The 25,981-nt window shown below is 48.7% G+C and overlaps 12 protein-coding genes across 12 annotated transcripts; 6 read left to right on the top strand and 6 right to left on the bottom strand.

Moving 5' to 3' along the window:
* Positions 1 to 1,431: 1,431 nt before the first annotated feature.
* On the top strand, positions 1,432 to 1,772 carry FPRO_03214 (uncharacterized protein; the record flags this gene model as incomplete). The annotated part of the gene is made up of 2 exons (XM_031226599.1): positions 1,432 to 1,552; positions 1,675 to 1,772. The coding sequence occupies 2 exons, from the start codon at positions 1,432 to 1,434 to the stop codon at positions 1,770 to 1,772; spliced, it is 219 nt and encodes a 72-aa protein (XP_031077119.1).
* On the bottom strand, positions 1,439 to 2,714 carry FPRO_03215 (uncharacterized protein; the record flags this gene model as incomplete). The annotated part of the gene is made up of 7 exons (XM_031226598.1): positions 1,439 to 1,541; positions 1,599 to 1,827; positions 1,878 to 1,974; positions 2,228 to 2,322; positions 2,377 to 2,442; positions 2,540 to 2,648; positions 2,703 to 2,714. The coding sequence occupies 7 exons, from the start codon at positions 2,712 to 2,714 to the stop codon at positions 1,439 to 1,441; spliced, it is 711 nt and encodes a 236-aa protein (XP_031077118.1).
* A 387-nt stretch (positions 2,715 to 3,101) lies between these two features.
* On the top strand, positions 3,102 to 3,501 carry FPRO_03216 (putative ribosomal protein S16, mitochondrial; the record flags this gene model as incomplete). The annotated part of the gene is made up of 2 exons (XM_031226597.1): positions 3,102 to 3,178; positions 3,234 to 3,501. The coding sequence occupies 2 exons, from the start codon at positions 3,102 to 3,104 to the stop codon at positions 3,499 to 3,501; spliced, it is 345 nt and encodes a 114-aa protein (XP_031077117.1).
* Positions 3,502 to 3,882: 381 nt separating this feature from the next.
* Positions 3,883 to 5,671, bottom strand: FPRO_03217 (putative AVT6-involved in amino acid efflux from the vacuole; the record flags this gene model as incomplete). The annotated part of the gene is made up of 5 exons (XM_031226596.1): positions 3,883 to 4,571; positions 4,618 to 4,777; positions 4,823 to 5,403; positions 5,457 to 5,539; positions 5,604 to 5,671. The coding sequence occupies 5 exons, from the start codon at positions 5,669 to 5,671 to the stop codon at positions 3,883 to 3,885; spliced, it is 1,581 nt and encodes a 526-aa protein (XP_031077116.1).
* A 1,015-nt stretch (positions 5,672 to 6,686) lies between these two features.
* On the top strand, positions 6,687 to 7,353 carry FPRO_03218 (putative RO-10 protein, required for nuclear distribution; the record flags this gene model as incomplete). The annotated part of the gene is made up of 2 exons (XM_031226593.1): positions 6,687 to 6,894; positions 6,950 to 7,353. 2 exons carry the CDS (start codon positions 6,687 to 6,689, stop codon positions 7,351 to 7,353), a joined length of 612 nt encoding a protein of 203 aa, XP_031077115.1.
* Positions 7,354 to 11,926: 4,573 nt separating this feature from the next.
* FPRO_03219 (uncharacterized protein) lies at positions 11,927 to 12,946 on the top strand (the record flags this gene model as incomplete). Its single annotated transcript, XM_031226592.1, has 3 exons — positions 11,927 to 12,007; positions 12,060 to 12,368; positions 12,419 to 12,946. 3 exons carry the CDS (start codon positions 11,927 to 11,929, stop codon positions 12,944 to 12,946), a joined length of 918 nt encoding a protein of 305 aa, XP_031077114.1.
* Positions 12,947 to 14,021: 1,075 nt separating this feature from the next.
* On the bottom strand, positions 14,022 to 14,584 carry FPRO_03220 (uncharacterized protein; the record flags this gene model as incomplete). Its single annotated transcript, XM_031226591.1, has 2 exons — positions 14,022 to 14,393; positions 14,441 to 14,584. 2 exons carry the CDS (start codon positions 14,582 to 14,584, stop codon positions 14,022 to 14,024), a joined length of 516 nt encoding a protein of 171 aa, XP_031077113.1.
* A 3,131-nt stretch (positions 14,585 to 17,715) lies between these two features.
* FPRO_03221 (uncharacterized protein) lies at positions 17,716 to 19,324 on the top strand (the record flags this gene model as incomplete). The annotated part of the gene is made up of 4 exons (XM_031226590.1): positions 17,716 to 17,799; positions 17,856 to 17,915; positions 17,969 to 18,688; positions 18,743 to 19,324. 4 exons carry the CDS (start codon positions 17,716 to 17,718, stop codon positions 19,322 to 19,324), a joined length of 1,446 nt encoding a protein of 481 aa, XP_031077112.1.
* Positions 19,325 to 19,538: 214 nt separating this feature from the next.
* FPRO_03222 (uncharacterized protein) lies at positions 19,539 to 20,431 on the bottom strand (the record flags this gene model as incomplete). Its single annotated transcript, XM_031226589.1, has 2 exons — positions 19,539 to 20,251; positions 20,362 to 20,431. The coding sequence occupies 2 exons, from the start codon at positions 20,429 to 20,431 to the stop codon at positions 19,539 to 19,541; spliced, it is 783 nt and encodes a 260-aa protein (XP_031077111.1).
* A 962-nt stretch (positions 20,432 to 21,393) lies between these two features.
* FPRO_03223 (uncharacterized protein) lies at positions 21,394 to 21,812 on the bottom strand (the record flags this gene model as incomplete). The annotated part of the gene is made up of 4 exons (XM_031226588.1): positions 21,394 to 21,449; positions 21,501 to 21,551; positions 21,669 to 21,698; positions 21,764 to 21,812. 4 exons carry the CDS (start codon positions 21,810 to 21,812, stop codon positions 21,394 to 21,396), a joined length of 186 nt encoding a protein of 61 aa, XP_031077110.1.
* Positions 21,813 to 22,788: 976 nt separating this feature from the next.
* On the top strand, positions 22,789 to 23,905 carry FPRO_03224 (uncharacterized protein; the record flags this gene model as incomplete). The annotated part of the gene is made up of 3 exons (XM_031226587.1): positions 22,789 to 22,990; positions 23,069 to 23,368; positions 23,421 to 23,905. The coding sequence occupies 3 exons, from the start codon at positions 22,789 to 22,791 to the stop codon at positions 23,903 to 23,905; spliced, it is 987 nt and encodes a 328-aa protein (XP_031077109.1).
* A 432-nt stretch (positions 23,906 to 24,337) lies between these two features.
* On the bottom strand, positions 24,338 to 25,447 carry FPRO_03225 (uncharacterized protein; the record flags this gene model as incomplete). Its single annotated transcript, XM_031226586.1, has 3 exons — positions 24,338 to 25,042; positions 25,122 to 25,307; positions 25,382 to 25,447. The coding sequence occupies 3 exons, from the start codon at positions 25,445 to 25,447 to the stop codon at positions 24,338 to 24,340; spliced, it is 957 nt and encodes a 318-aa protein (XP_031077108.1).
* Positions 25,448 to 25,981: the final 534 nt, after the last annotated feature.

The raw sequence follows: 25,981 nt of genomic DNA, 5'->3' as shown, positions 1-25,981 counted from the left end.
CCTGTAACTGTTTAACCACATATATGTGCAAGACTTGCTATGTGACATATTGTATACGCAAACAAGTCCGCTAGCCAACGGTGCCGTCCGAAGCTCCCGTACCGATTCCGGGTTGCAGAATGCCCGAGCCTGAACCCTGCGAGGCGCTGGGTTTTCTGGAGCCTTATGCTGTCTGAGAATGGATGTCTCCAGTTGCGAATCGATGGCGCGAGTGTGACGGAGAGACACGTCCGATCTTTCAGGCTGGGCGCATCAGCGGTTCGGTTCAGTCGGTCGGCCGATCTCAGTGTCAGCGCCAGCGCCAGCGTCAGTTCCAATACCGATTCCAATTCTGCTTAAAACGTGAATGGGGATCGCGAGTCAAGTCATGGATATGTACCCTTCGAGTTGGTTCATGAAGAAACTCGTGCTCTCATGTAAGAAAGGTGGGCCCTGTTTGAGGTTCGTTTATCCATACAGTACGTTTTGTAAGCGCTGCATTACCGCCCCCTGCCTACCGTGCGGGTCAAGGAGCAAAAGCTCCGGGTGCTTGACGGTGCTCATCAGACAAGCGTAAAGGTGAGGTAGTGTTTTCCACCAAAAGTCGCTGCTCGGCGGACGCACAGGGTTTTAATATCTCCTTCTTCAAAATGCCTCGTGGTCGCATGCTCTTGTTCCCTTTTCTATTTCGTGCGGTACCATCCGCCCGTCACCATGTCCCTCTTTTGCCACGAGCCCTCCAGGTAACGTCGCTCGGGGCCGAGACAACCAACCTGACGTGGACTCGTCTTCTCGCCTTTTTAAGCTCCGGTTGGGTACCTGTAACCCCCTGAAGCCCCCCCTGGATATACTGGACACACTGGGCCTCGGTGGCAACCACGTCTTCACAGTACTGTACTTTCTTAGACGGCACGTTTGTTTCGACGCCACACTCTTTATATCAGCCCTATCCGGTTACTGCCAGACAGTTATTTTGCAACGACTCCTGAGAATTGATCACCAGTATCTTTTGTCTGTGGTAATTGTCAACTTGTCCCTACTTACACATTCATGCGCCACCTTAAACGTTTCAACATCGTTGTCCATGTCGTTCGTGCGAGCCTCCCCTTTCTCAATCGTCGACTTCGATCATCAACCACTCGAAGTTTAAGAACAAGCTCGAGCTCACGATAAATGTGCACGCAGCATTCGGCTGCATGCCACGTCTGCGGGAAAGATTATCTGGTTTATGTTGAATTCTGCCACTTCTTCCACCCGCCATTGCTTGTATGCCCACAAGGCCTGCTTTTTCTTCGGAATGGTATGCGTGACGGACAGTGCCCAAGCCCAGTTTGTCCGAATAGTCTGAGAGGAGGCTGTCGGGTCATGTAAAACGCCTGTTATATATTCAAAATCTCGAACAAGGGGTAGTTACTGCATACTTCCTCTTTCCGATCCGCCATTATCCCAGCCATGACTCTCAGAGCTTCTGTCCAGCTACTTCAACCTCCACGACCTGGTCGACTCCTTTGTACCCTGGGACCTCGAAGTCATATTTCTTTGCGATGGATGGAGTCACAAACCTATGCTGGAGGTTAGTTGCCTTGAGAGCTGAGACAGTGTTATTGACTGGTGCGTACCGCCCGCCAATAAAGTGTCGACCTTTGAAATGCTTCACTAGTGGCTTTGGTGCCGTTAGGCTAATAAGTGCTGTAGGCATGAAGGAACTGCCGAGTCCCGACTTCGGTGGACCATCTTCGATATCCCAGGATGAAGGGGCATCAACTGCTGTGACTGGGAGCTTTGTGTCCTGAAGAGCTTGAATCACAGCAGGAAATGGTTCTCGAACTTCTCCTGAAAAGCTGAAACCTAGTTGAACGGTCAAAGACTGTCGCTATCGAAAAAGTACAAGTACAAACCGAATATCGCGTCGACAACATGATCCGTCGAGTTCAGCGCCAAGGGGAAGTCATTGACGAAAGGAACCCCAAGATCTTCAAGTTGTTTTGCGAGTCGCTGGGAGCAGTATCAGCAACTATTCAGCTTTCGGATATGGAATCGAGACGAGACGTGTTTGAGAGGTTGGGTATACCGATTTTCCGGTGCACCGGTTGTTACCATTCAACGACTCCCGTAGTACTGGTAGAAAACCGACAAAATAATTGTGAGAAGCACGTAGCAACAAGATCGCAGCAATGTTACGAACAAAACGTCATGCGACTTTCATGGTGAAAAAATTGTGAAACCCGGATTTTCTTGGTAAACCTACTTGATAGAGATCATTCTTGCTTCGTTTGGGATAGAAGACACTCGGGCTGTATCCATACTGACAAAGATGGCGAGCAGCGACTAGCCCGTCACCACCTGATGCTGTTAGTGAGCATTCTTGTTACAAGCAGGTAAGCAGAAAACACCAACCGTTGTTTCCAGGACCACAGGCAACAAGGATCCTGCGGCCACTCTCGAGAGGCTGGAGGCGGTAGACTTATTATGTTAGCAGTTCATCGTCATGAGAAATGACATGGGCTTTGTGAGACCAAAGTGAAATCTTAGGGGGCTCAAGTGAGGTAAAATCACTAACCAGCTTGAGAAACAGCAAGCCCAGCGAGCTCCATGAGCTGATCAATAGAGAACGCTCCAGTGCTCATAAGCTCCTGATCAAGAGCAGCAGCAGCCTTGGCTCCGAGGGTCTGAAACGGTCAGTGAATGATTGTAGAGTGACAATGAGAGCACTTGTGACTTGCCTTGATCGCCATGATGCCTTTGAATATTGCGTTTTTGATAATGATCGATGAATCCTCGCAAAAGTCTTAGCGGAAACTAGATTCCGTATGGGTCTGAGAGATGGAAAAGTTGGGTGAATTCGAAAATGTCGTCAGTCAGGAATGGTTGAAATGTCCAGGAAGTTACGGACTGACATCACTCGGCAAGAGCTGCTTCATCAGCCGCCGTTGGAACTCCATGTGGATAGGTGCCTAGGTAGCCACACTATTCCCGGTCGACCCACCATCTTCCGTATGATGCAAGCCACATCGGCGAAAATAGCCCCCGGCTCCGTGTCGAATTTGACAGCCTTCAGAATAGCAGCAAACAACTTGGTAATTGCTTTAATTCGTGGTCCTCAAGTTCCCCATATCGCCGCCATGGTTGTCAAGATCCGCCTCGCCCGATTTGGGCGTCGAAACCAACCCTTCTACAATATTGTTATTGCCCACGCCCGGTCCGTCAGCCCGTGATATATGTCACAATTGACCGCATCATTAACAGGTATCTAGGACGGCTCGTAACTCCCGCCCGCTGGAGGTCATTGGCACATACGACCCAATTCCTAAACCCGACCCTTACGACACATCCGGAAAGCTTCATAAGGATATCAAGCTCGATAGTCAACGCGCGAGATACTGGATCGGCGTTGGTGCACAGCCCACAGACACAGCCTGGAGGTTACTTTCTATGGTGGGTATTCTACCAAAGAAGCAATTTGGCCCCAAACAAGACAACACAAAGGGTGTCATAGACCAGGAGAAGGTCAGAATTCGATGAGTGGCTCGGGGGCTGTATGATATGTACGAAAAGGCATCGATGGGCGTTGGTTCCAGGACGACATCACGAAGTTCAGTCAGATGGGAGCCCAAAAACCAAGAGCCACATCAAGAAACATTGGGGCTTGCACAGGGTCTCGGATCAAAGAATTGTCCAGCAACTAGAGAAGTCTGTATGATATTTGTTGGAAGGGTTCACATCACGACGGCCAATCCATTTTTTTCGCTATTGTAATTGTATTGAAGCGCTACAATACCTTGTCTAACTAAGTTTAAGCCATCTATTGAAGTTGAAACGCTGAAAAAAACATCATGTGCTCCTTCTAACAACGCCTGTATCCAGCATTTGTCATCCATGAGGCCGTAAGAGAAAATGATACAATTAATGAGTGACAGCAAAGAAAATGTTCAGAACAAGACACACGGTCATGACGACGGATCCGTATATCGCCAGTGCGAGGGCGAGTCTACGCAGATGGTGATGTTCGATGTGCTCGAGATCCCATCGCCACTTGCGTCTCCAACGCCACGAGTTTCGGTTGCTGCGGGTGCTGGCATTGCTAGCGATGCTCACACCACTGCGAACACTAGTTGTGCTCTGAGCCAGTGCAGCGGACTCCTCAACATCTGAGGTAGGTGTGTCCTCATCCATATCATCGTCTTCCTTGGCCAGTCGTTGGTGGTGTATGCTATCTGGGTTACTGATCTTATAGTAAAAAAGACCAGGGAGAATAAAGCTAATAGAAGTTGATCCAGTGCTGCCAACGAAGGCTAGGACACGATCAAGACTAGTGACTGAGAGAGCAGTCATATAGGCGAAGGTGAGAATGAAAGTAGTGATCACAGCAAACCGAAGGTCAGACATCGGGCCAGTGCTTCCATGATCGCCGGCCGGGGATGCTGGGAGCAATGGTGCTGCGGTTCGTCCGTTGTTCGACGAGTTGCGGTTCGGTCGCCATTTCAATACAGCATCTAGTGAAGCTCGGCATGGGTGAACCTGCAATGGAACGGAGAAAGTGACTAGTACAACAATAGCGGCTTTTCCGATTGTTGAAGCAGCTCCAGTAGGATCTGCCTTGGTGAGCTTATGCAAGTATGGGGAGGGGTTGAAACTTACACATCGAGACTATGTTTCCCACAACAGCATTGCCAAATGTGAGGTAACCGGTAATAGCCACGACAATATAAATTGACGCAGCAGAGCCAATGCTTGTGCCAACAACTCCAATAATGCTTGACGGTGAGTTATCCTTCAGCTCGTTGAGAATGGAGAACATCTAACTGTGTTAGCTGGATCATGAACTTGCAGAATTTTGACATACGTTCTGATGGCAAGTATATGCAAACACAACGACTGGTAGAGCGCTCAATGTCTCGATGGCTCCGCCCCACTGGATCACTCTGATACTACCAGGGTCGGCGTGCTTGTCGGATGCAAAGTGATAGATCACCAAGACAATTAGATATCCGATGGAGACTAACGCAACAATGCTAGTGTACTTCAGTGAGTCCAGCCTCCTCAAAAAGCTTAGAGGAATGATAATAAGCATAAACGCGGTGATCCAAAAGTTCCGGTCGACCAGATACGGAGCGCTATTAGCGTTGCTAAGGAAGCCCAATACCACACCAGGCATAAGGTCTCCAATGATAATCATGTAAGACACGCCAACTCCGAAGCACTTGATCGCAATCGCAGCATCGAATATAACGGCGGCGTTGGGATAGGTGATTTGCGATAGGGCGAAGAAAGAAGAGGTTCCTCGGTCGAGATATCGAGCGCATCGAGATTGTAGGTAAAGACCGAAAGCGGCAGTCAATCCAGACCACAGTATCAGCACCACTCCCAACATGATACCCATATGTGACATAACTGAGGGCATGGCAAGAGTGCCAGCTCCAACAACTGCGCATCCTCTGTCAGCAGGCGCCCAAAGAGAAAGAGGATGTCGCACGTACTTGTATTTAGCAGGTTTACGACACTGCTGATCGTAGTGGCTTGGCCTCCATGGCCGCCATCCTTATGACCGCGACGTCGAGGTCTGAGAAAGCATTCGTCAGCGATGATGTTTCCTTAACCGATGTCGGCAGGCGAGGTCTCCTCACCTTGACATGTCGCCGGCACTTCTAAATAAAGAAGCGTTTCCATCAGATATTGTAGAGTAGTTCGTCATTACACGGCGATAAGGCGGATAGAGTCGTCGAGGATTCGGCGCGATCGCGAGGGGTAAAGCTGGCTGTATTCGGGCTGTGCGCCTGTCTGCTGCAATGTAGAGTTGTAGGTGTCGGAGGTATGTATGTTCGTTATCGATGCGTTCCTCGGATTAGGATCCGATTGAGGTGCTGACTAGGCACGAGGCGGAAAGGCTGGTAGGCCAGCAGCCCTAGACCTTATTGCGTCAACCCACTGGCTGATACTGCACCGTCCGCGGCACAAAGGCCCCTGGCGAACAAACAGTTCAACACTACCGTTCGATCACAACAGACCAAAACGGTAAGTCACGAGCAAAGTGCCAGCGAGGTTGTTGTGGATGTTTGAGATGCAGGAGGAAGAAGAAGCAATCAGGAGACACGAATTCCTGACAAGGTCCTGCGATCCAAGTTGAAATAAACGGAGTGTTATGCCGAACCCGCACGTCCAATGAGCGCGCGCCAAGATGGTGATTTGGCGAATCATCGGACTTTCTGACAAGCCATGATCCTAATCTGGGGAATAGCTTCAGGGCTTTCCGGGGACATGAGACGCATAGCATAACTCATACTTCTGCAACGACCTCATGATAAAGAGTAGTGGCTTATCATTTAAGAAGTTTGCATATCTTGTATTAGTAGATTGACTATCAAATCTCAACAATGTAATTTTCCATTCTTCTTTATTCTCTGAGCAAAATATGTGCCAACGAAGACCATGATTCACTCTCCAGGTCTCACAAGTTCATGATCCAACCCACTTTAAGAAGCTCGGCATTTATGGGTCCTGACACGACCAGCTCTGACCGACCGCAAATGTCACACTATAGGGCTTGTCCCCAGTATGCGTTCTCTTGTGCCTCGTGAGATGGCTGTTCTTGATCAATAATGGGCTCCTGACCCACATCGCATCCACCTCGCCGTCATTCCTCAAGCGTAGCTACAAAGTACTGTACCCTTGGGTCCCGCGCTTCCAGGTCCCAGGCGCTCGCTGTCACGATGGCCACCAATATGGACGAAACAACTCTTTCTACGCTCGATCTATTGGAATCACGGCTTCTCCGAATCGAGCATCTCCTCTATGGCCAGAACCAATCACCTGCACTGGCCCAAGACCAGTCGGCGGCTAGCCAGCTCAACAAGCTCGAGCGACGTTTCTCGATGCTCCTGTCCGATATCCGCGTTTACCACGAGCTCATGAGGATCTGTATGTATCAGGCATATTTATCTTGAAGTTTCAATCCATACTGAACCCCTGTTAGACAGAGCTCACCCCGATTTCTTTCATTCGTCCGACCCATCAGAGCCACCATCGCAGCTGGACATCGATGCACTCCAATCCATTGTTCTAGCCTCAGCGTCCGCCTTTCCTGCGACTCTCTCGTCCCTTACCGCGATCAAAGACAGTCCGATTCCGGATCCTGCGGATAGCGCAGCGCTTGTGGCATTGCAGGATAAAATGAAAGCAATCGAAGCAACCCAAATCGCACAAGCTACTGAGATGGCCGACCTTCGACAAAGGAGCGAGATCGCAGTTCGTTCCTGGTACGAAACCGGTATCCTTAGTAACTCGAAAGCGATGGCCAGCCTCGAATCTCGAGTGAAGGATGTTGAGCGCCAGGTGAGGAGGGCAGAGCGAGAGTTGGAGGCTGGAGAAGAGCTATGAAAACAGGTTCAAAGATACCCTTGAAATTAAGGAATTGGTTGATTTAGATGTTGGGTGGTTCTGGGCAAGTAAAACTATATACAGCGCAACCTATAACCTGCCCCAGTGACCCAATACATCCACTCAACAGTGCATTGAAGTTCAATATTGGTAAATCAAATATTAGCTATTTGTTTTTGTTGACCTCTTTTTCAAAGCTAGTCTGTCACGGAGCTGTGGGGGACATGGTTACAAGTGAGGCCGAACTATATCAACTCATTATTTGCACTTGACATCTCGGTAGGGGGATATCGAATCTTGATCTCCTCGCGCTTTGCAATGAATGTACTGCGATGGGCCATGAAACCGTCCTTGGTATTCCACGCTTTAGTTATGCCAATACCAACCTTGGACGAGAGCAGTGGTCATGAACATGGCAATCTTATGCCCATTTTCTGTATAATGCAACGACATTTTGCTTTAATTTCGCAGTAGTCCACTTCCAGGATGTCCTGGCGATCGCTTTCGTAGCTATCACATTGAAACTATTCTTTGTTCTCGGTACCTAATGAATGGAAGACTGTCTTTGTGCCTGAGCAGATAGCAAATGCCATCAAGGGCTGAGAAAGTGTAGGAGGGTTGTTTCAGAAGTTGATACGCCGACTTGGTGCCCACGTCCGTCGCCATCGCCGTGATCAGACCTCTTTGAAGCTTTATGTGCAAGACGATCCAGATCCTAGATATACACATCTTAGTGAACTTCAGTCTTTTTCATTACCCACTAATGAGAGCTCAATGCCGCGTCGCAAATACCCTACAAGTGTTTCAATATTGCTTTGCTGTCACATGGCGGAATTGATAAGTAGCAGTATTTGAACCAGCCTGCCTTTGGACAATCGTGATACTACATGAGATTTCGGGTGGTGACCTTCATTAGAGCATTTTGATGATGTAGAACTACACAGTGACAGGATGAGGGTGAAGAAAGAACTTGAGGTTTCGCCACTTGGACATGATACATGTCTTCTAACTCGAACGAATTCCAGGTTCGTAGATATGTGTTCTAGCTGCTCTACCGAAACAGTCCACAGACTTGCGATTGGTTTGGCAGCCATTTCATACGTCATCCTTTGTGAAGCTTCTAATGATCATTGCTACCAAGACTGTCAAAGGCGGAAAACAGCTTGAGCCCGTGTAACAGGTGTGTTTGGGAAACCTCGGATTTTGGCATTGCCAGCTTGGAGCTCCTGTCTACCATGTTCTCGTGTCATTCAGCTTACGAACACTAAGGTAGGCTAGGTATACTACGCAGCTTCTTGGTACATGTATCTGTCAAGCTACGACTCACGATGGATAGTGGATCGTGGATCGTGGATCCATATGAAGCTTTGAGCCCGTTGAGTCGTACCTGACGCTAACTGCAGGCTACTCTAGGTGGTTTAATTAGTTTCATATCATTGGATGTAATCGGCTCTAAGGAACAAGTGCAAACCGTGTAAGTATTCTTATAGGCGCCAGACTTCACCATACAACAAATACGATGAGCCTCAAAGCAAGAGATATCGCAGGACCCTTGGCTATGACTGGCCCTGATAGACAAATACTAGTCCCAGAGAAGAAGTCCAGATGATCAGCAACGCGACCGTTGTGGCTCAGCCCAAGCTTTTTGGTCAAATGGAGCAGCTCCACAAACAATGCTGCGCTGTCATCAATCGATCTGCTCTGTAGCAGAGCCGATCATCAAGACAAAGAGAAGCCACGCGTCGATGGACATGAAAAAGTAAGACTTTGAACGTCATGAAGATCGATCGGAAGGGAAAATCCGCGGCTGTGCGGCTCATCGTTCGTTGAGTTTGGTGGTTCCAGGGGTAAATGCCCTCCCGTGACTGGGGTCAGCTAAAGTTTCAAAGAAAAGCCCTTGGTGGGTTTTCGTCGACACAGTTGAGTAACACGGGATGAATCGAGACACTGGGCCTGTCAGAGCCCTTGGCGGGAAGTGAGGCAGCCGGTCACAAGTTGGGTTTAAGTGTAGGACAGACCTGAAGATTCAGGTTTGACGTTATTGAAGATACCTGAGGTGGCGCGCTGCTGGTTTGAATCAGTCAAGTATCACATCAGGGGCTAAAGTAGCAGGGCATTGCAACTTGATTATAGCAAGAAAAGGAAACTAAGTGGTTGAACTGATCACCTCGTGACGCTTTCATGAAAGGACAAAGTCCATCGACAAAAGATGATAGATCCGCAACGGTAGCGATTAGCTGTGCCGATCTAACGGAACTGGTTTAGAACGATCCGCTGTCGCTGGGGTCTGATGCAAGCAATTGCAAGGCATCAAATATCAGATCTTCTTGAGAAGAAGACGCTCGGACAACATTGAATTGAAAGTTCAACTTCTATGTTAAGACGGCCCGAAAAAATCTACCACATTTGAACGGTTGTCACGAGGCAGAGCGTAGTCAATGTTTCAAATTAGTGCTTTATTCGAGTTAAACACCAGCCACTCGATGATAAGAAAGATCCAATGTCTTGCATCTTTTAAGAAGGCGCACGCGAGCCTCCTCTGAGCTGAGCTGATCTGCCTCTTAGGTTGTCAACATTTTCTCTTGTATGTATATGCCCAGAATTCATGAAATCTGGCCCTGTGCTTAACCAGATGGTATCGATGAAACTGCCGCAATGGAGTCAAGGCCTCACGACCAGCCAATAGCCCGCATTAGACTTGACCCTAGTCGAACCTCAAACAAGACGGGGGTAGAATAGGCCAATTTGCAACAGCACATGAACGGTGCTGCCGTGGATTGAAGTGTTCTGCAGCCACAGTATGTTTAGACTGGGCTGACTGCTTTTGAGACGAGTCAGGTAGAATTCCTGTCCAGGGCGCCGTCAACTTGATGATGTCGGCTGGGGTAGGTTGGGGTTTCCAAGACAGTGTGTACTCTAACCTTCACTGGACAACAGTCACAGTATCATCCATTCCTGCGAGAGCCTGGGTGGGTGGTAGCAGCTGAACGTGCCAGAATAAGTTGAAGGCTGCCTGCACTCTACACCAGGTTTGGCTGCTCCCATTTCTCATCTTGATGAATATTGAAGGCACTGGAACGAATATCGATGCCAATAAACCATCGCCCACAAGCAAGACATTGAAACGAAACAACTGCTCTCTATCGTCTCTAATCCAACCACGGACTCGGCTTGCTAAAGTTGTCCGACTTCTCTCCCTCTTCGCAAGATCCACCCTGTCACGGCCACGACAGCTTCTCCAGATCCCAGAACTTGGGCCCGAGCCAACGAGCAGACGAAGCGCCACGTTTAACAAGGGTAGGGCGAGATTTGATTTGCTCAGAGCACTCGGAACTATCGTCTGCCTTTCATTTCCCACAGCCGGGGAACTCTGTAGGTAGTGGATTTGAGGCCCTGAACCTGAGCGACATCCACTGGACGGCCATATTAGCTTTCCATCGGTTCCTGCCCGGAATCTCATCGTCTTTTCCTTTCGACGAGTTCTTTTCCTGACAACCACCAAATTCACTCATTTCCATATCATTGATTGATATACCTCCCTCTTCAATTCGTCACGCGGACTTAATACGAACCGGAAGGGCCAAGACTGCCCTCGTCTCCCCTTCCCCTGAAATTGTGCCCTTCCCGTCTGACTGTGACCGCGTCAGTCTGCCGCTGCGACGCTACACACGGCGGCACCTCATTACTGGTCGGGCTGGTTACCGTGCAGCACTCATTGGGGTGGCAGTGGCTTTCATTCAGCACAGAACCGCCACTTGTTGTTCCCCATTACAGCCGCGCGCATTTGTGCTGTGTCTTGCATGAGTTGCACGAGCGGGCTATTGTTATTGTTATTTTATTTCCTCGACCACTTTTACCGACTTGGGCTCCTCACAACTTTGTTCACGTCGCAATATCCACTATCTCGCGCGTACTGAACCTACCTAAGGTTCTGTGTGTGCCCGTTGAAATAGGTCCCTGGTCTAGAACTGAACTGGACTGGACTGCCCCCCTGCATTTTCCCCCTTCTCTCACCAGCGCATCCCGCTCATCCATCCAATCTGTCCATTCTCTTCCCATTTCAAACCGTCCGTTCAATTCAATTCAATCATTTCCGCCCTCTCCTTCTTTTCTTCTTTTTCCTCCCACTGAATCCACTCACCTGAGGTAATATTCTATCGCAACCACAGGCTTGGGTCATTCCACTCCTTTCTTTTCCATCTTCTATTATTACCTACGTATTTCCTGTCATTCGACTTTCCTCCTCTGTCGCGACCTCCCGCTCGTCTTACGCCAATCGAAATCCTGCAAACGATCGACACTGTTTCGCTTCGCTTGGCTCTGCATAGCACAGCAACGAATTGCATCGATTCCGGCACAGCCTCTTCGCCTTTACATCGTTCTTCTTCTGACGAATGCTCCGGTAGCAATCGACTCTGCTTACGCCTGTTTGTTAACCGACCATCACCAACGAAGAAAGCGCGTGCCCTCACTCTAGCATCAGCCTCGATCGCCAGCTCGTTCGACACCGTTGCTCCTTATGCCATCGTATTCTCTCAACTCTCCCTCGCTTCAGAAAATGGATCACTCAAGAATGTATGGCCAGCGCAAGGGCATTCAGATGAGCAACATCCTCGGCGACCCCTTCGCCTTGGCCACGCTCTCCATTAGCACGGTGCGTTCCTCTCACGCTCTGCCACAGCCCTCCAACTAATTGACCTTTGCAGCTCGCCTGGTTTATCACCTTTGTCTCTTGTATTATTGGACGGGTACAACAAAATAGCGATGCGGATCTTGCAAAGAACGACCCTTTCCCAACTTTCGTGTGGTGGAGCTGTATCTACTGTCTATGCCTCATTGTTGGCGTCTTCGTCGTCATTGGAAGCGATGCAGTTCACACCTACCACGTTGCTGTGACTGGCTATCTCGCAGCCGGAATTGTCCTTGTTTCATCCGGAATTAACCAGCTCCTTTACTCTAACAGCGGCGCCCGTGAGGCTGCCTCTGCTGGCTTTATTCTGCTGGCTATGGTTATCGTGAGTTGCATTCCAGATTGACTTCAGGCGTAAATCTAATAGCAAGTTAGGTCATTTGGACGTTTTACTTTGGATCCAGTCCCTCTTCAACTCCTCGAGCTTTCCTTGACTCATTCGCCCTCGCCAAAGAATCCACTACGATTCATCGATCTACTATGAACGCTTACGGTGGTCGCCCTGAGACATCCAACTCGGTCCAGCCCCCTCAGATGTACACTTCTGCTCAGCTTAATGGTTTTGAAAACCCATCGCCTGTGGGAGGTATCTCGCAAGTCGGAGGAGCACGCGGATCGGCAGTTCCCCAAAGCTTCACCAACTCAGTCATGCAACAACAACCACCGCAAGCCAAGCCAAACAACTCTCCCGGCAACGACACCGAGGTCGTGCCACCAACTGAATATCCCTATAGGGCAAAGGCCATCTACAGCTACGAGGCCAACCCGGATGACGCCAATGAAATTTCATTCTCCAAGCACGAGATCCTCGAAGTGTCGGATGTTAGCGGAAGGTGGTGGCAAGCGCGCAAAGAGAGCGGCGAGACGGGTATTGCGCCCAGCAACTACCTCATCCTGTTATGAGCAACGATCCATGCATGGATTCCCTGGGATACCCGTTCGGCGATTTGCGATATATCGCCCGTCGAACACCGTCAGACCCACGTACGGGCTGCTCGTTCATTGTTTGTCGCATTTTAACGTTTTTAGAGTTACGACTCGGCGATTTGGTTTCTGCACTGGGATGGGAAATATGTTGGATGGAGTATATTTGGGACGAAAAACCCCCTTGTGTTATACCTCGGACCACGGCGCCTGCAACTAGGCTGTTCTTTTCACTTTGAATGTCTTCTTTTCTATTGTCCCCACTTATTGTTGTTCTTCGCTTTATCTATTACCCTCGGGAAACCCGCGAGATTTGATTCGAATCAGGTTTCTTACCCTCTGGCGAAGTGGCATAACGCCCGACGACCCGATGTGGCTGTGGGCCTGAGTTTACGAGGAAACGTGCTCGTAGACCTGCGAGCAGGCTGGGCTTTGTGTGGAAGGGGTTGTATTTTGTCAATGGATCTGGGTTGGCCAGGTGCAGATATGAACAGTACCAAGCAAGCTGTAGTTACAACGACAAGGGACAAGGTATCCCTTGGACTAGTGAACACGATGATTATTGGAATGCAGGCTGAATTCTCGAGTTGATCAATTGTGAGTTGGGCTGAGTCTAAATTTAGGATCTGCAAGTGGCGGGGCCATCCAAGAACCATGGAAACCAATGCATGTGGTGTTAAGGTTTTACTCAGGAACGCGTAGCAGTTCTTGGGGAAAATGGGTATCGCTAACATGTCGAATCTAGCCTACATGAGACTAGACAATACTCAGTTACGGGGCTTGTGTCGTGTTCAAGTTAAACACTTGCCAAGATGAACTCAGCGTATAATCCTCCGGCTGGTTTCCGTATTTGTCACTGAGGAGGATTGGCATAGTTCGATAGGTTGAAGAAGCCAGCATATATGCCTGGTGCCGATCCCACCTGGCTTGCTCATTGATGTGTGCGACGTCTCGTAATAGAGGTTCCGTTGCATCAAAGGGCCTTCTCCATATTGCCTCTGTTGAGTTGTTTCTCCGTTTGTCGTTCAGTGCGGTTTCATTTCCAGTTCGCTTCTCATCCCTCCAATCTCTTCCTGAGCTCCCTCTCCTTCTGCAACACCTCCAGCTCCAATCTCTCGACACCATAACGCAGAGCCTCCTTACGCTGCCGAACTGCTCGCGCGCGGAGCTTTTCCTCTGCAGTCAACTTACGACTCCCGGTTCTCTGCTTCTTAGACTTTCCACCGTATTCGTCGTAATCATCATCTGGGCGGGACAAACGACCCTGCTGAAGCTCTGTGCGGGCTTTGAGTGTTTCAATGCGACGCTCCTGACGCTCGATCTGGGAGTCTGCGCGGGCAAGGAGAAGAGCTATATATGGTCCGATTTCATCACGTAATGAAGCTTCAGCTGCAGCGAGAGTGGGTTGCGGAATGAGTTCATAGTGCTACGAGGTGTAAGTAGAGGCAGCGTAAGGTGAGTGGAGAGACTTACGCGGACGGTCTTGAGGACGTTGACTAGACGGGGAAAATCGGATACGCCATTATCAAGAGTCTCAACCGATGATTCGAGGAATTTGAGGGAGGTGCGGAGAGAAGAGACGCAATCGGAGTATGTCGAGAGGTTGCTGGCGGCCATGATGACTACCGTGGAGTTTCTGGTGGTTGCTCGTAGGGCAGGCTGTTGATACGAATATGGGTTACAGTACAGTCCTGTTTTCAGTGGCTTATCAAGTTGCTGGTCGCCATAAGTTATGGATGATTGTCCTTGAATTAGTCATGGGCCAGGTATCATAAGCGGCTTTGGATTGTTTTGATTCCGCTTGATGATGCGGAGCGCGAAAGTTGATAAACAATGACGATGGCGCACGGACCAATCGCTTAATTTCATCGTCTTCAGCTCCTGTCCCGAGCTTCCTCCGACTTATAGATTCAACCTCATCATATCAAGTCAGTTCAAGATTGGGTTGTCTTATTTTCAGTAAAGATTCTTTATCTCTCTCGTTGGTACCACCAGTTGAGACTAAGTAGGAAGGTATGATTTCCTGTATGAATGAAATCTTCTTGATGCAATATCATCATAACTTCGCCCTGAGCTTTCATGGCCTCGAATTCGTATTGACCCATAACTAGATCTTAAAACAAATATCAGGGGTCTGAAGCATATGTCTTGGGCTTATTCTTTCTCTCTTATAATCTCATATGGCCTGTTAGATTCATACACCTGCTATTATATTTTAATACGAAATCTGAGGTAGAGTGAAAAGTACAGCCTTTGAAAAAGCTCAAAAGCAAAGACCATCGAGCATTATTGGCCTTTGATTCAGAACTCGTTTATTTGTAGGACTACAGGCATATTTTATGGATGGAAATGGGTCTTGGGCTATTCTTACCTGCATCTGACATCCTTAACTTCCATACGGGACCTCGTAAAGCCTCAAGATCAAGGTATTCAGCCCGTCCATATTTGCAACCGACTCCTTAAAGTTCTGAATAACACTAATTAAAGTGAATATTCTAAGCGTCATTAAGAGTTCCCTCTATCATTTCCAAAATAGTGGCGAAAGCAAAGTCATGATCGGAGATAATATGCAATGCCTACAAAGCCTGCTAGACCTTGCTTAGCTGTATGTTTTTTTCAACCCGGGTCAAGATTCAAGCACCTTCCAGACATATAAGCCTGAAATTATACCTTTTACAGGAGATGATGCATGTAAAATAAGTCTGTTTACGCATTTTCCGACTTTGGAAGCAGTTCTATATTCCCCCTACTATACTTCAACTACTATGGCCCTTTCTCCCGAATGTCTTGCATGAGCATTGCTTAATTATGAGCTTCCACCAACTTCGAGGCTGAGAAACAATGTTAGATGCCGACTGTATAGGGGTATTACTGGCATTCTGTGATTTTAGTTCATATTGTAAGGTGTACATGATCATCATAGTCCGCGGCGGTATCTCTGAGCTAAATTTACAATCATTGCTAAGAACATACCGGCAGTCTTGAAATATATCTCTCTAGATCGAGGCTGAAACGTAATCTTGAGGATACATTCGCTGTACAAGAGAACATGATAATGCAGCTATACCGTTGGACAAAGGGGGCTTTATTCAACAGGCCTTCACTGATTTTAGCTACAAACCCATATCGTATCTTATATAAAAGCACCAATTTGGCAAGTATGATAGGAAGTTTACTCCAAGCTGAAGGGACATATCGTTCTAAACGCATTACTTCCCGTACTCTCTCAGTTTGTCCTTAATAAGGCTACACTTACCAACGCCCTTCTGGCTGCTATCAGACTTCACCGATGAAGCAAGCATCCTGGTAGCTCACTGGAGTGAGGAACTTGGATCCATACAAACTTCAGCCAGGCTGAGGTTGTGCTCTGCAGCTGGCCTCTAAGCATTTTGATATCGGCTGGTGTCCAGGCGACTAGCTTCGGACCTATTGCACCCCCTTGAAATCATATATCTACTTGGTGATTAATTGCACTTACAGCTATTCTACAACATGTAACTATGATTCCTCTTCGTTTAAAAGGCTGTTGGGACTCTGGAGAGCAACCTGATGCATGAAAATCGCAACTTCTCTGCTTCCCAGTTTTGGACATCATTTGCGGGCATAGCCTTTTCCTTGAGATTCCTAACTATATTCAAATTCCGCTTGGAGCACCCACTTTAAGAATTCAGTACAAACTTAATTGCAATGAAAGAACAGGTTTCGCATATCTTCTGGATACTGGTATGTCAAGTCTTTGGCCCAGTGACCTTGATCGCTTCTTTGCACACATTCTGGACAACAGAACAGCTAATGCGTGATAACAAGCCTGCCACTATGAATTGCTTAAGTGATTTCATATTTATTGCAACCTTTTGACCTCGGTTTTATCAATTGACATGAAAAAATACATCCGAGTCTAGGTTAGCATTACTCTCCTAGTGACGAATCAAGCTTGTAACACGTCGTTCTGGCAAGCTTTTAGAATAACTTAGTAATTGATACTGGCAAATTCCAAGCTCAAGCCATTTTCAAGTAACGATACTCTTTCCTGAATACAGCTACAGCTATAGCCATACCTAAAAGGAATAAATTGCAAAGCCATCTTTTATGATGACTTAATATGAGCTTGTTGGGTTCAGAAGTTGAAGGCACTATACAAACTTGAAAGAATGCAATGACTTATTCATGCCAATGTCAGTGTTCTATGGTATCAGAAAGTTTCTTCATTGCAGATTCGTCTTCATATTCCCTCTAGTTACCTTATTAATATAGAGTACATGCAAGCTTCCGTTAGGTTAGTACCGATGTAGTCTGTTACCCTAAAGCGAAGATTGAACAGGCCCTCAAACGTCCAATTTGAGGCTCATATTTTCCGAGGACCTGCAGAGTCACTAGCAGTAATCTCTTCTAAAGTACTTTCAGAGTCATGAAATAAGCTTGACAGAGTCGTGAAATTATCTCAGCACATTCATATTGATGATGGTCACGTGCCCCCAGAAATTGGATGACGGTCCGGAATCGGTCCCACTAAATTCCAGGCCCGGCTTCGCTTGGTGGGGACCTAGCGACAGGCAGGCAGGAGCCTCTTGCGTGAGCCTCGTCACTACCTAAATCGACCAGCTTGGACTAAACCAAACACGCCCCCACGGCCTAGAACTCATCGCAACAACATTACACACCAACAATCCCTGAACTCCAACCCTCCAATTCGAACCTTGGCCGATAATCACAAATCTTGAGGGGTCTACACTACGATCACCGCTACCATGTCTGACGGAGTTTTAAAGCCCGAGAAGGACTTCTCGAAGGAGGTTGACCAGCAGCTTCCCGAAGCTGAGAAGCTGGCTGCGGTAGGCTTTTGAGCTTTGATCTAGCGATATTGAGCTTTTTCTGACGCTCTGTTTAGTCCGGTAACCTCCAAGGCGCCATTGAGAAGCTTGCTGCGCTCGAGAAGCAAACCCGACAAGTATGTATTAGTACATGCCCGCTCACTCGCCTTCGCTGCTAATCCAGTACTAGGCCTCTGATCTTGCGTCCACATCACGAGTCCTGATCGCAATCGTAACACTATGCAAAAATGCGGGCGATTGGAGCTTGTTGAACGACCAGACCTTGGTCTTGTCCAAGAAGCACAGTCAACTCAAGCAAGCCATCACAAAGATGGTCCAGACCGTCATGGGCTTCCTCGACGACACTCCCGACCTCAAGACCAAGCTGTCTGTAATCGAGACTCTGCGGACAGTAACAGAGGGAAAGATCTTTGTCGAAGTCGAACGAGCCCGTGTCACCAAGATCCTTTCCGACATTAAGAAGAAGCAGGGTGATCTAAAGTCAGCCACCGAGATTCTTTGCGAGCTGCAAGTCGAGACCTTTGGTTCCATGGATCGACGGGAAAAGACCGAATTTATTTTGGCGCAGGTTGAGCTCTGCATTGAGAGCGGAGACTGGACACAGGCTGCTATTCTAGGTCGCAAGATCAGCACCCGCTATCTTTCTCGCAAGCCTAAAAAGACAGCCGAACAGCTTGAGAAGGAGCAAAAGGAGCGTGAAAAGAAGAAGGCCCGCGGCGAGGAGGTACCCGAAGAGAAGGAGGACGACACAACTGATCTGAAGCTGCGTTACTACGAGCAGCAGATCATTCTTGCCAAGCACGAGGAGAAGTATCTGGATGTGTGCAAGCATTATCGGCAGGTTCTGGACACAGAAGCAGTCGAGGAAGACCCAGCCAAGCTTCGACCTGTACGTTGAATGCCCCTGAAGTATCGATATGCTTTGCTAATCTCCTAAACATAGGTCCTGCAACGCATCATCTACTTTGTCATCCTTGCTCCCTATGACAACGAACAGCACGATCTTCTCCACCGAATCCACAAAGATACACGCAACTCCGAAGTTCCAGCTGAAGCAGAGCTTCTGCGACTCTTTACTGTTCATGAGTTGATGCGATGGCCAGAGATTTCTAAGAGATTCGGCCCTCACCTCTGCAGTACCGATGTCTTTGACGCCCAGCTAGGTCAATCTTCGGACGACAAAGCTCACCAGCGATGGCAAGATCTGCGAAAGCGAGTGATTGAGCACAACGTTCGAGTTATTGCCAAGTACTATACTCGCATCCAGATGAGCCGCCTGACTCAGCTACTTGATCTTGCCGAGGACGAGACAGAGAAGTACATCAGCGAGCTTGTAACTTCCAAGACCGTCTACGCCAAAATTGACCGACCCGCACGAATTGTGAGCTTCGCAAAGCCTAGAGATGCTGACGATGTCCTCAACGAATGGAGTCACAACATGAAGAGTCTCCTGGGACTATTGGAAAGAATTGATCATCTCATCACCAAGGAGGAGATGATGGCACGAATCCAGCCTGCGAAATAAGATCTTGAAGTACAGGATAGAGCGGCGAATAATTCATGATGGTTCTGGTTGTCTGTAATTATACAGGTTAGATAGTCCTCGGGATGAGGATGTATGACATGGCATTTGGTGTATTTCACCAAGCCTATCTATTTGTATGCGTCTTAGTCTATATGTGTTTCCCAAAAACTCAATGAGAACGTCGTAACAAACCATCCCCTGACAATATTTTTCATCACAACTCTGCTTTAGGCTCGTTATCCTGACTATGCTCCTTGATGAAGCCAGCCAGAGGCGCTGCCCACTGTTTGGACACAGGTACGTGGTGACCTCCTGGGTGAACAAGTACAAGAGGGTCTTGACAACAATCTGTGAGAGCCCGGCTTCGACTCTCGTCAACAACTGTGTCAAGACTACCCAGGAAGTGTAATGAAGGAGTCTTGATCTTGGGCTCATAGCAGAACTGAAGGGAGTCTGGAGTGGCCCAGAATCCAGAGTACGAAATGACGAACTTGAGAGCCTTACCAGAGTTTGCCTCTCTGAGGCCTCTCGCCCAATCTCCCTCCTTTCCTTCAGGCAGAGTGCGTTCTGGCTCAAGAGCGGCTGCTACAAGAGCGGCCATGGCACCACCTTGGCTGAAACCGCACACTGCATCGATGCCCTCTGCGTCTCGAATGGCCTGTCCAACGGTAGCCATGCCCTCGTCGAACAGTCGATAGTTGCCGGTGGCTTCATCTTTGCGGAACCATGCCCAGGTATCGGGTTGGTAGTCCTCTGCCTGAGGTTCCTCAGGGGGTTGATAGCCAGGGATGTCTTCTGGACTTAGACGGTTGGGACCAGTGGCATAAAGGAAGACAGGGAGAAGTGAGATAGGGTTGAGTAATTTGACGAGTGTCTTCTCCAAGGCACGGGTTTTGGCACGGAATAGAGCGCCAGATTGTGTGTAGCCTGGTGATAAATGTCAGTGAGGGACTTGTAAGATTACGGGTGAGTCCAGGGTATGCTAAAGATGACCGAGAGCCACTGCATCTCTTTGCATGAACGTCATGTACACTCACCATGAAGCATGAGAATCTTGACCTCATGTTTTCCACTGCCATTGGGCTTGGGAGCTGTTGTAGCGGTCATTGTAGATAAGCAAACTTTGTATGAAGAAAAAGTAAAAGATGAGGCTCGTCTAATCGTAGTTACAGTTGGTCTAGCAGCAGAAAAAATACCAAGAAGAAAACGCATCTATAGAGGAGTGATGGGATGTTAGAGCGGACTTAAGTCGGTGTTGATAACAAGGTTGTAGGCCGTGTGAGTCGAGCGTGGAGAGCAATAATGGCAATTTTAGTAAAAAGAAGCTCTTATGATTTGTCAGTGGGAGAAATCTCTCTCAAAGGGCGTCGGGCCGTTGCACAACATGACAGCACTTTAACCCCACCACAAACGTTGTCAACAATCCAGCAATGGCTGGCTTATCAAGATCTTTAGACATGTTCTCTTGAATGTGTAGTTTCATCTGAAAGTTGAGGTCTATTATGAGAAACTATCTAGGTAGTCATATTCAGTATAAATGCTGTCACCAGTTTGACGCCTTCACGCGTAAGTATCCTCATCGGAGGATTATATTGGGAGATCTATGGAAGAAGTTGGATGCTTCTGCATGAAACAGAGGCAGTCACGGCACAAAGTAATTACAGACACGAGATATCGTGTGGCCATGATGATGGACCGCTACATCCACAAGAGCTTGATAGCCAGTATGTCGCGGTGAGTATTGGGCCATAGTTCATCTTCCTTGCACAAAAATAGAAATAAACCACGGAGCATGATGGTAGATTTCAGAGTGAGTCAAGGGGTTTACATGTCACATAAACGGACATGATATTGGTCTTGCTTCCCACACAATCGGACATCCAGAGTTCGAGGGCAATCGTCGTTCGCAATCATGTCCATGGGAAACTTTCGTATGATCGTTGTATAGGTCAATTAAGCCCCTTTTTCGATTCTATGATACAATTCCATCTCGTGAACCATGGCCTCGCGTTCGCGCGGGTCGGTTATGCGTGCTAGCTGGACGAAATCCCATTTCCTTCCCATCAGACTTAGTGACCGCCAGACTTGGCGTTGGGGTTGCGGGGGTCGTTCTTCCACTCGGCAGCTGTTATATCTGATTAGTTGTCGCTCTGTGCTCATCTTATGGGGGTCGTACAGTTCATCATGGCGGACTGGGCGGAGTTGACGCCGTAGGCAATGACAACACCTATGTCAAGAATCAATTGCTGTCCCAAACTCATCAAAAGATCAATCGAAGTTGGACGCGGCGGTATACGATCGGGAAAGAATCGGGTTGTCGGATAGGTTGCGCAATATCACGTACCAGCAGCGAAGAAGGGCCAGTAAGGCTTCACTAGTGGAGGAGTCAGCGGGATACGTTCACGAAGGCGCAGATGGATGAGTCGCAATTGAACGTACAGAAGGGAGCGTTGAACTTCTTGAGGGGTTGAACACCGAGCCAAGACATGATGACGGATTTCGTGGGTATCGTGGGAGGTAGGTTCGGTTTGATGGACTGTATCGCTTCAAGATTAAGATTGCTACAGAACGAGCCTTTTTCCGAACGACACAGCTCCGAGCGGGTTCTGCCGAAGCCGAGCCCGGGTGGTTTTCTGCGTGCCTTGAGGCTAAGGCAGAGAGAGTTCGAGAGCTGCTGAGTAAGATGGGTACGTATCTTGCCAGAGCTGAGGAACAGCAGGCCCAACCGAACCCCGCATTCTTTGACACGCTAAGCTTTTACACGTGACGCGAAGTTGGGGTGACATCATCAGATAGTTCCTCTAAGCTCCAGCTTTAAGAAGGTAGTGTACGTACTGTAAACCTTCTGATCTCATCACTCCTGTTTCCCTCAATCAAATCACTCTATTTTGTCCTTGTTTCTCGGTCAAAGGCTCATAGAGTCTGTACTCGTCATACTCGTCGTTGAAAGCAACCAAAACTCACCCAAGAAGTGCGGGGTGAATTATACATTTCCTGGGCGTGTAACCGAAAGCCGTTCCGTCCCTCCAACTCTAAGCTGCCCAATCGTCCACGCGCTTCGCCCTCCTCCTTAGGTTTGCCAGTGCCAGGGCAATCTCAACCAAAAGGTGCTTTGATACCACCTTGACGCTTAAACGCCTGCCTTCCCGCTTCTGCTGTGCCCTACCAGCATTTGATTGCCACCAATCGTGCCGCATCTGACCTTCTGCTTCCGTTTCCTCGGTGTATTTTCTCCTTTCAGCATCTCCCTTGTCCGTCTCGGTCCCTCTAAGATCTACAACCGTACAACTCCAACGTTTGACGTTTTAACGTTGTTGTCATCTGCAAGATCGCCCACAATCTCCCCGCGCCCGCGCCAGTATCAGCTTTATTAGACACCAATTGCGCCCCATCCACCTCGAGACTTTACATCTCCATTCCTCACCGCACCTCAATCAAAGCTCTAAGCTCCAACCATCCCCAAAATGCTCAGTCGCCAATTTGCACGCGCCGCTGCCGTCACTCCTCTCGCAGGCGTGCGAGCTCTGAGCTCGACTGCTATCTTTAACGGTCGCACACCTTCGCTGGGAGATGTCAACCCTACACACGCAGAGGTCGATAAGTTCAGTCAGAAGCAGAAGGAATTCCGCGATCACCTGGTCGAGGCACAGAAGAAGCGAGAAGCCAGTTCGTTGCCCTCTCACCCGCAGTCTGCTAACGTTCCTTTCAACGCGTCGGTCGAGGGCTCACAGAATGACCATGTAGGACGCTCTGAGGAGGTGAAGGAGCCGGAGCCTACCCGTAAGGCGGGCCCTTTGACGAACCTCATTTACGGTACCAAGGAGGGCCGTGAGCTCGATGCTCAGCTCGAAGCAAGCTTCAGTCAAGTTCTTGCGCGTGGCAAGTACGTCCATTCGATCGTTCTTCACGAAGTCAAGCCTGAGAAGGTTGACGAGTATGTCGATCTCGTCGGGAAATGGTACCCTAAGATGGCGAACGCCCCAGAGAACAAGGTGAACCTGGTCGGAAGCTGGAGGACAGAAGTCGGCGATTGTGACACCTTCGGTATGTTATGATTAATTACATCATGTTTTCTGACTACTAACCATTGTAACAGTCCACATCTGGGAATACCAAAAATACGAAGGTTACCATCAGTCCCGGTACTCAATTACTCACCACCCCGAATTTGCCGACTTCGACAATAAGCTAAAGGGCCTAATCAACTCCAAGAACGTCTCTCTCATGCAAGAATTTTCTTTCTGGCCAACCACTCCCCCACGATCGCTCGGTGGCATCTTTGAGCTGCGTTCTTACACACTGCACCCCGGCAACCTGCTCGAGTGGGAAACACACTGGCGACGAGGCCTCAAGGCCCGCCGTGAGGTTATGGAGGGCGTTGGTGCTTGGTTCGTTCAGATTGGTGACCTCAATACAGTCCACCATCTGTGGCAGTTTGCCAACCTTGAGGAGCGTCGAGGCCGTCGTGAACAGAGCTGGCAGGTCGAGGGCTGGAGCGACACAGTCCACAAGACAGTGCCTCTTATCCAGAGCATGAAGTCAAGGATCCTCGTCCCAATGCCTTGGTCTCCTGTTCGATAAATACTCAAGCGACAACACTGCCGCCACTCACTCCACAGTATCCTGATCATCTCACACGCCTGGTCAAATACAGGCTGAACATACCTCCTGTACGAGATAAGAAGCTGTCTTTTTGCGTTTTCACAGCATAGTCCATTTTGTTTTATGTCAAGAGTCTTTACGGTTTAGCAGAGGAGCGATGGAATGTGGATTATGGATTGCATGGATAGATGTATTATCTAAATTTCTACGAATTCATCTGAAACCCAAGAACCAGTACTCATAACATCGCGGTATGCCGTGATACCGACTTTCACGCTTTCGAAACCTGTGATAATTTAAAACAAGCTTGGGAGTGAAAACCCCGCCCAATAACATCCATTTGAGACCTCAACGCCAGGGTATCCAATCAGTTTACACGCAAAGCTGCTCACATGGCCTTTCCCCTCACTTCTAAGAGTCAACACTAAGGACCTCAGCAATGTTCCTTCGGGCTTGGCCAAGCATGTGACTGAGGTAGCTAAGCTTGGACTGAATGGATATGAGACTCGGATCTGCGCTTTCGACGCGTACCTTTTCCCGGACATAGACTTCCTGAACATCATTACTATCCACTTCTGCAGCGGACGATCCTGGCTCCGGGGTATGGCGGGCACTGCCCCGCTTCGAGCCGCCAATGTTGGACCCCTGTGTGTTATACCGGAAAATGGTGTCCATCTCGTCATGCTCCAGCCGACGTACAGTTCCAAAGGCTAGACCAAGCTTGGTGCCAAAATGAACATGCGCATGAACAGGTTCTAGAGCACGCAGCCACAGAATTATGCAGCTTTCCTGAAGACCGAGATAAAAGCTGAGGTTGGGCCCAATTGATGGCTCAAACAGATCTGGTGAACATGAGCACATCTGCCAAGCAGGATCAGAGTCTGTTAGAGGAGGTCCTTTGAGAATAGCTGATGAATCGGAGAGAGAATCAGCAAGAATACTGAGAGTAGAGGCGAGTGAGCTAGCGTCCTGTGGTTTGGACAAGGTGATAGCGAGGAGATCTATGGACTGGTTTAGGTAGCCGTGCAAAGCATCGAGGCCTTGGACATGAATAGCCTCGGACTGGGAGAGGGACAGTGTCTGTGGGGGTATCGTTCGAAGCTGGAGATGTATGGTCTGCGATCGAAGGACGTCAGCATGCAGAACGAGGCTGGAGCTGCATGCAGGGGAACATGAGCTCAACAGGCAGCCTTACGCCTTTGACAATACGAGTGCCGACACGAGTGAGCGTGCCCTTTACTTTTTCGTTGCGCGGTGTACTCATGACGAGTGTACTGCCCGGATCGATAGGCGCGAGGAGCGCATAGCAATCCTCGAGGCCATGTTTAAGATCGCGGCAGACCTCGAGTGTTTCGTCGACGATCCAATCGCGTTCGCGCGCCTTGTCAAAATAGATCAGCATGTTGTCTTGACTTGTTTTGTCTCGTTTCGCTTCGTCGCATGAGGTCGCAGTACCTGGGTTTCGGAGGCTTTAAGTCTGAGCTTGGCCGGCGAGATGGGAGGCCAGATTGCAATGGACATTATGAAATAGGTGCCTAGCTGGTCGATACTACGCGAGTAGCAAGGTAGGCAGCCATAAGAGAAGATGGCGGCGATGAGGTTATGACGATGTTAGACTGATACTGAACAGGAACGAGTTAAAGATGGACGAGTAGCCCGAAAGAATATTGACTCCAGGTGAGCTCAGCCGACAGCTTCAAGGTGACTTCTGTAGCGGGCCGCTGGGCGCGCTAGAAACGCTACATTTGGGGGGCATGAGCTGCGCCACAGATCTGTGGCGCTCTCATCCTCACTTTGGAAGGAAGATTTTGCGATGATGATATGAAGTTTATTGGCTTTTTATAATAATTGTTCTCAAAATCTATTTCAAAATCTTTCAAAAAGTACCGATTTGAAGGTTGTTTCTTCGCCACGGTTCATGAAAGCATCGCGATAGTAGTGGGGGTGTCTGTATCTAAAAGGACTTTTCTACCCTTCCTTTCCATTCATGAGACTTGTGTCTTCTTCTCACCACTCCAACTCCCACTCACGCTAGGCATCATCCATACTCAGGCA

The sequence above is a fragment of the Fusarium proliferatum genome (genome assembly GCF_900067095.1).
Source record: "Fusarium proliferatum ET1 genome assembly, contig: FPRO_scaffold002, whole genome shotgun sequence".
NCBI lineage: Eukaryota > Fungi > Ascomycota > Sordariomycetes > Hypocreales > Nectriaceae > Fusarium > Fusarium proliferatum.
This window is presented reverse-complemented; position numbering and strand designations above follow the sequence as displayed.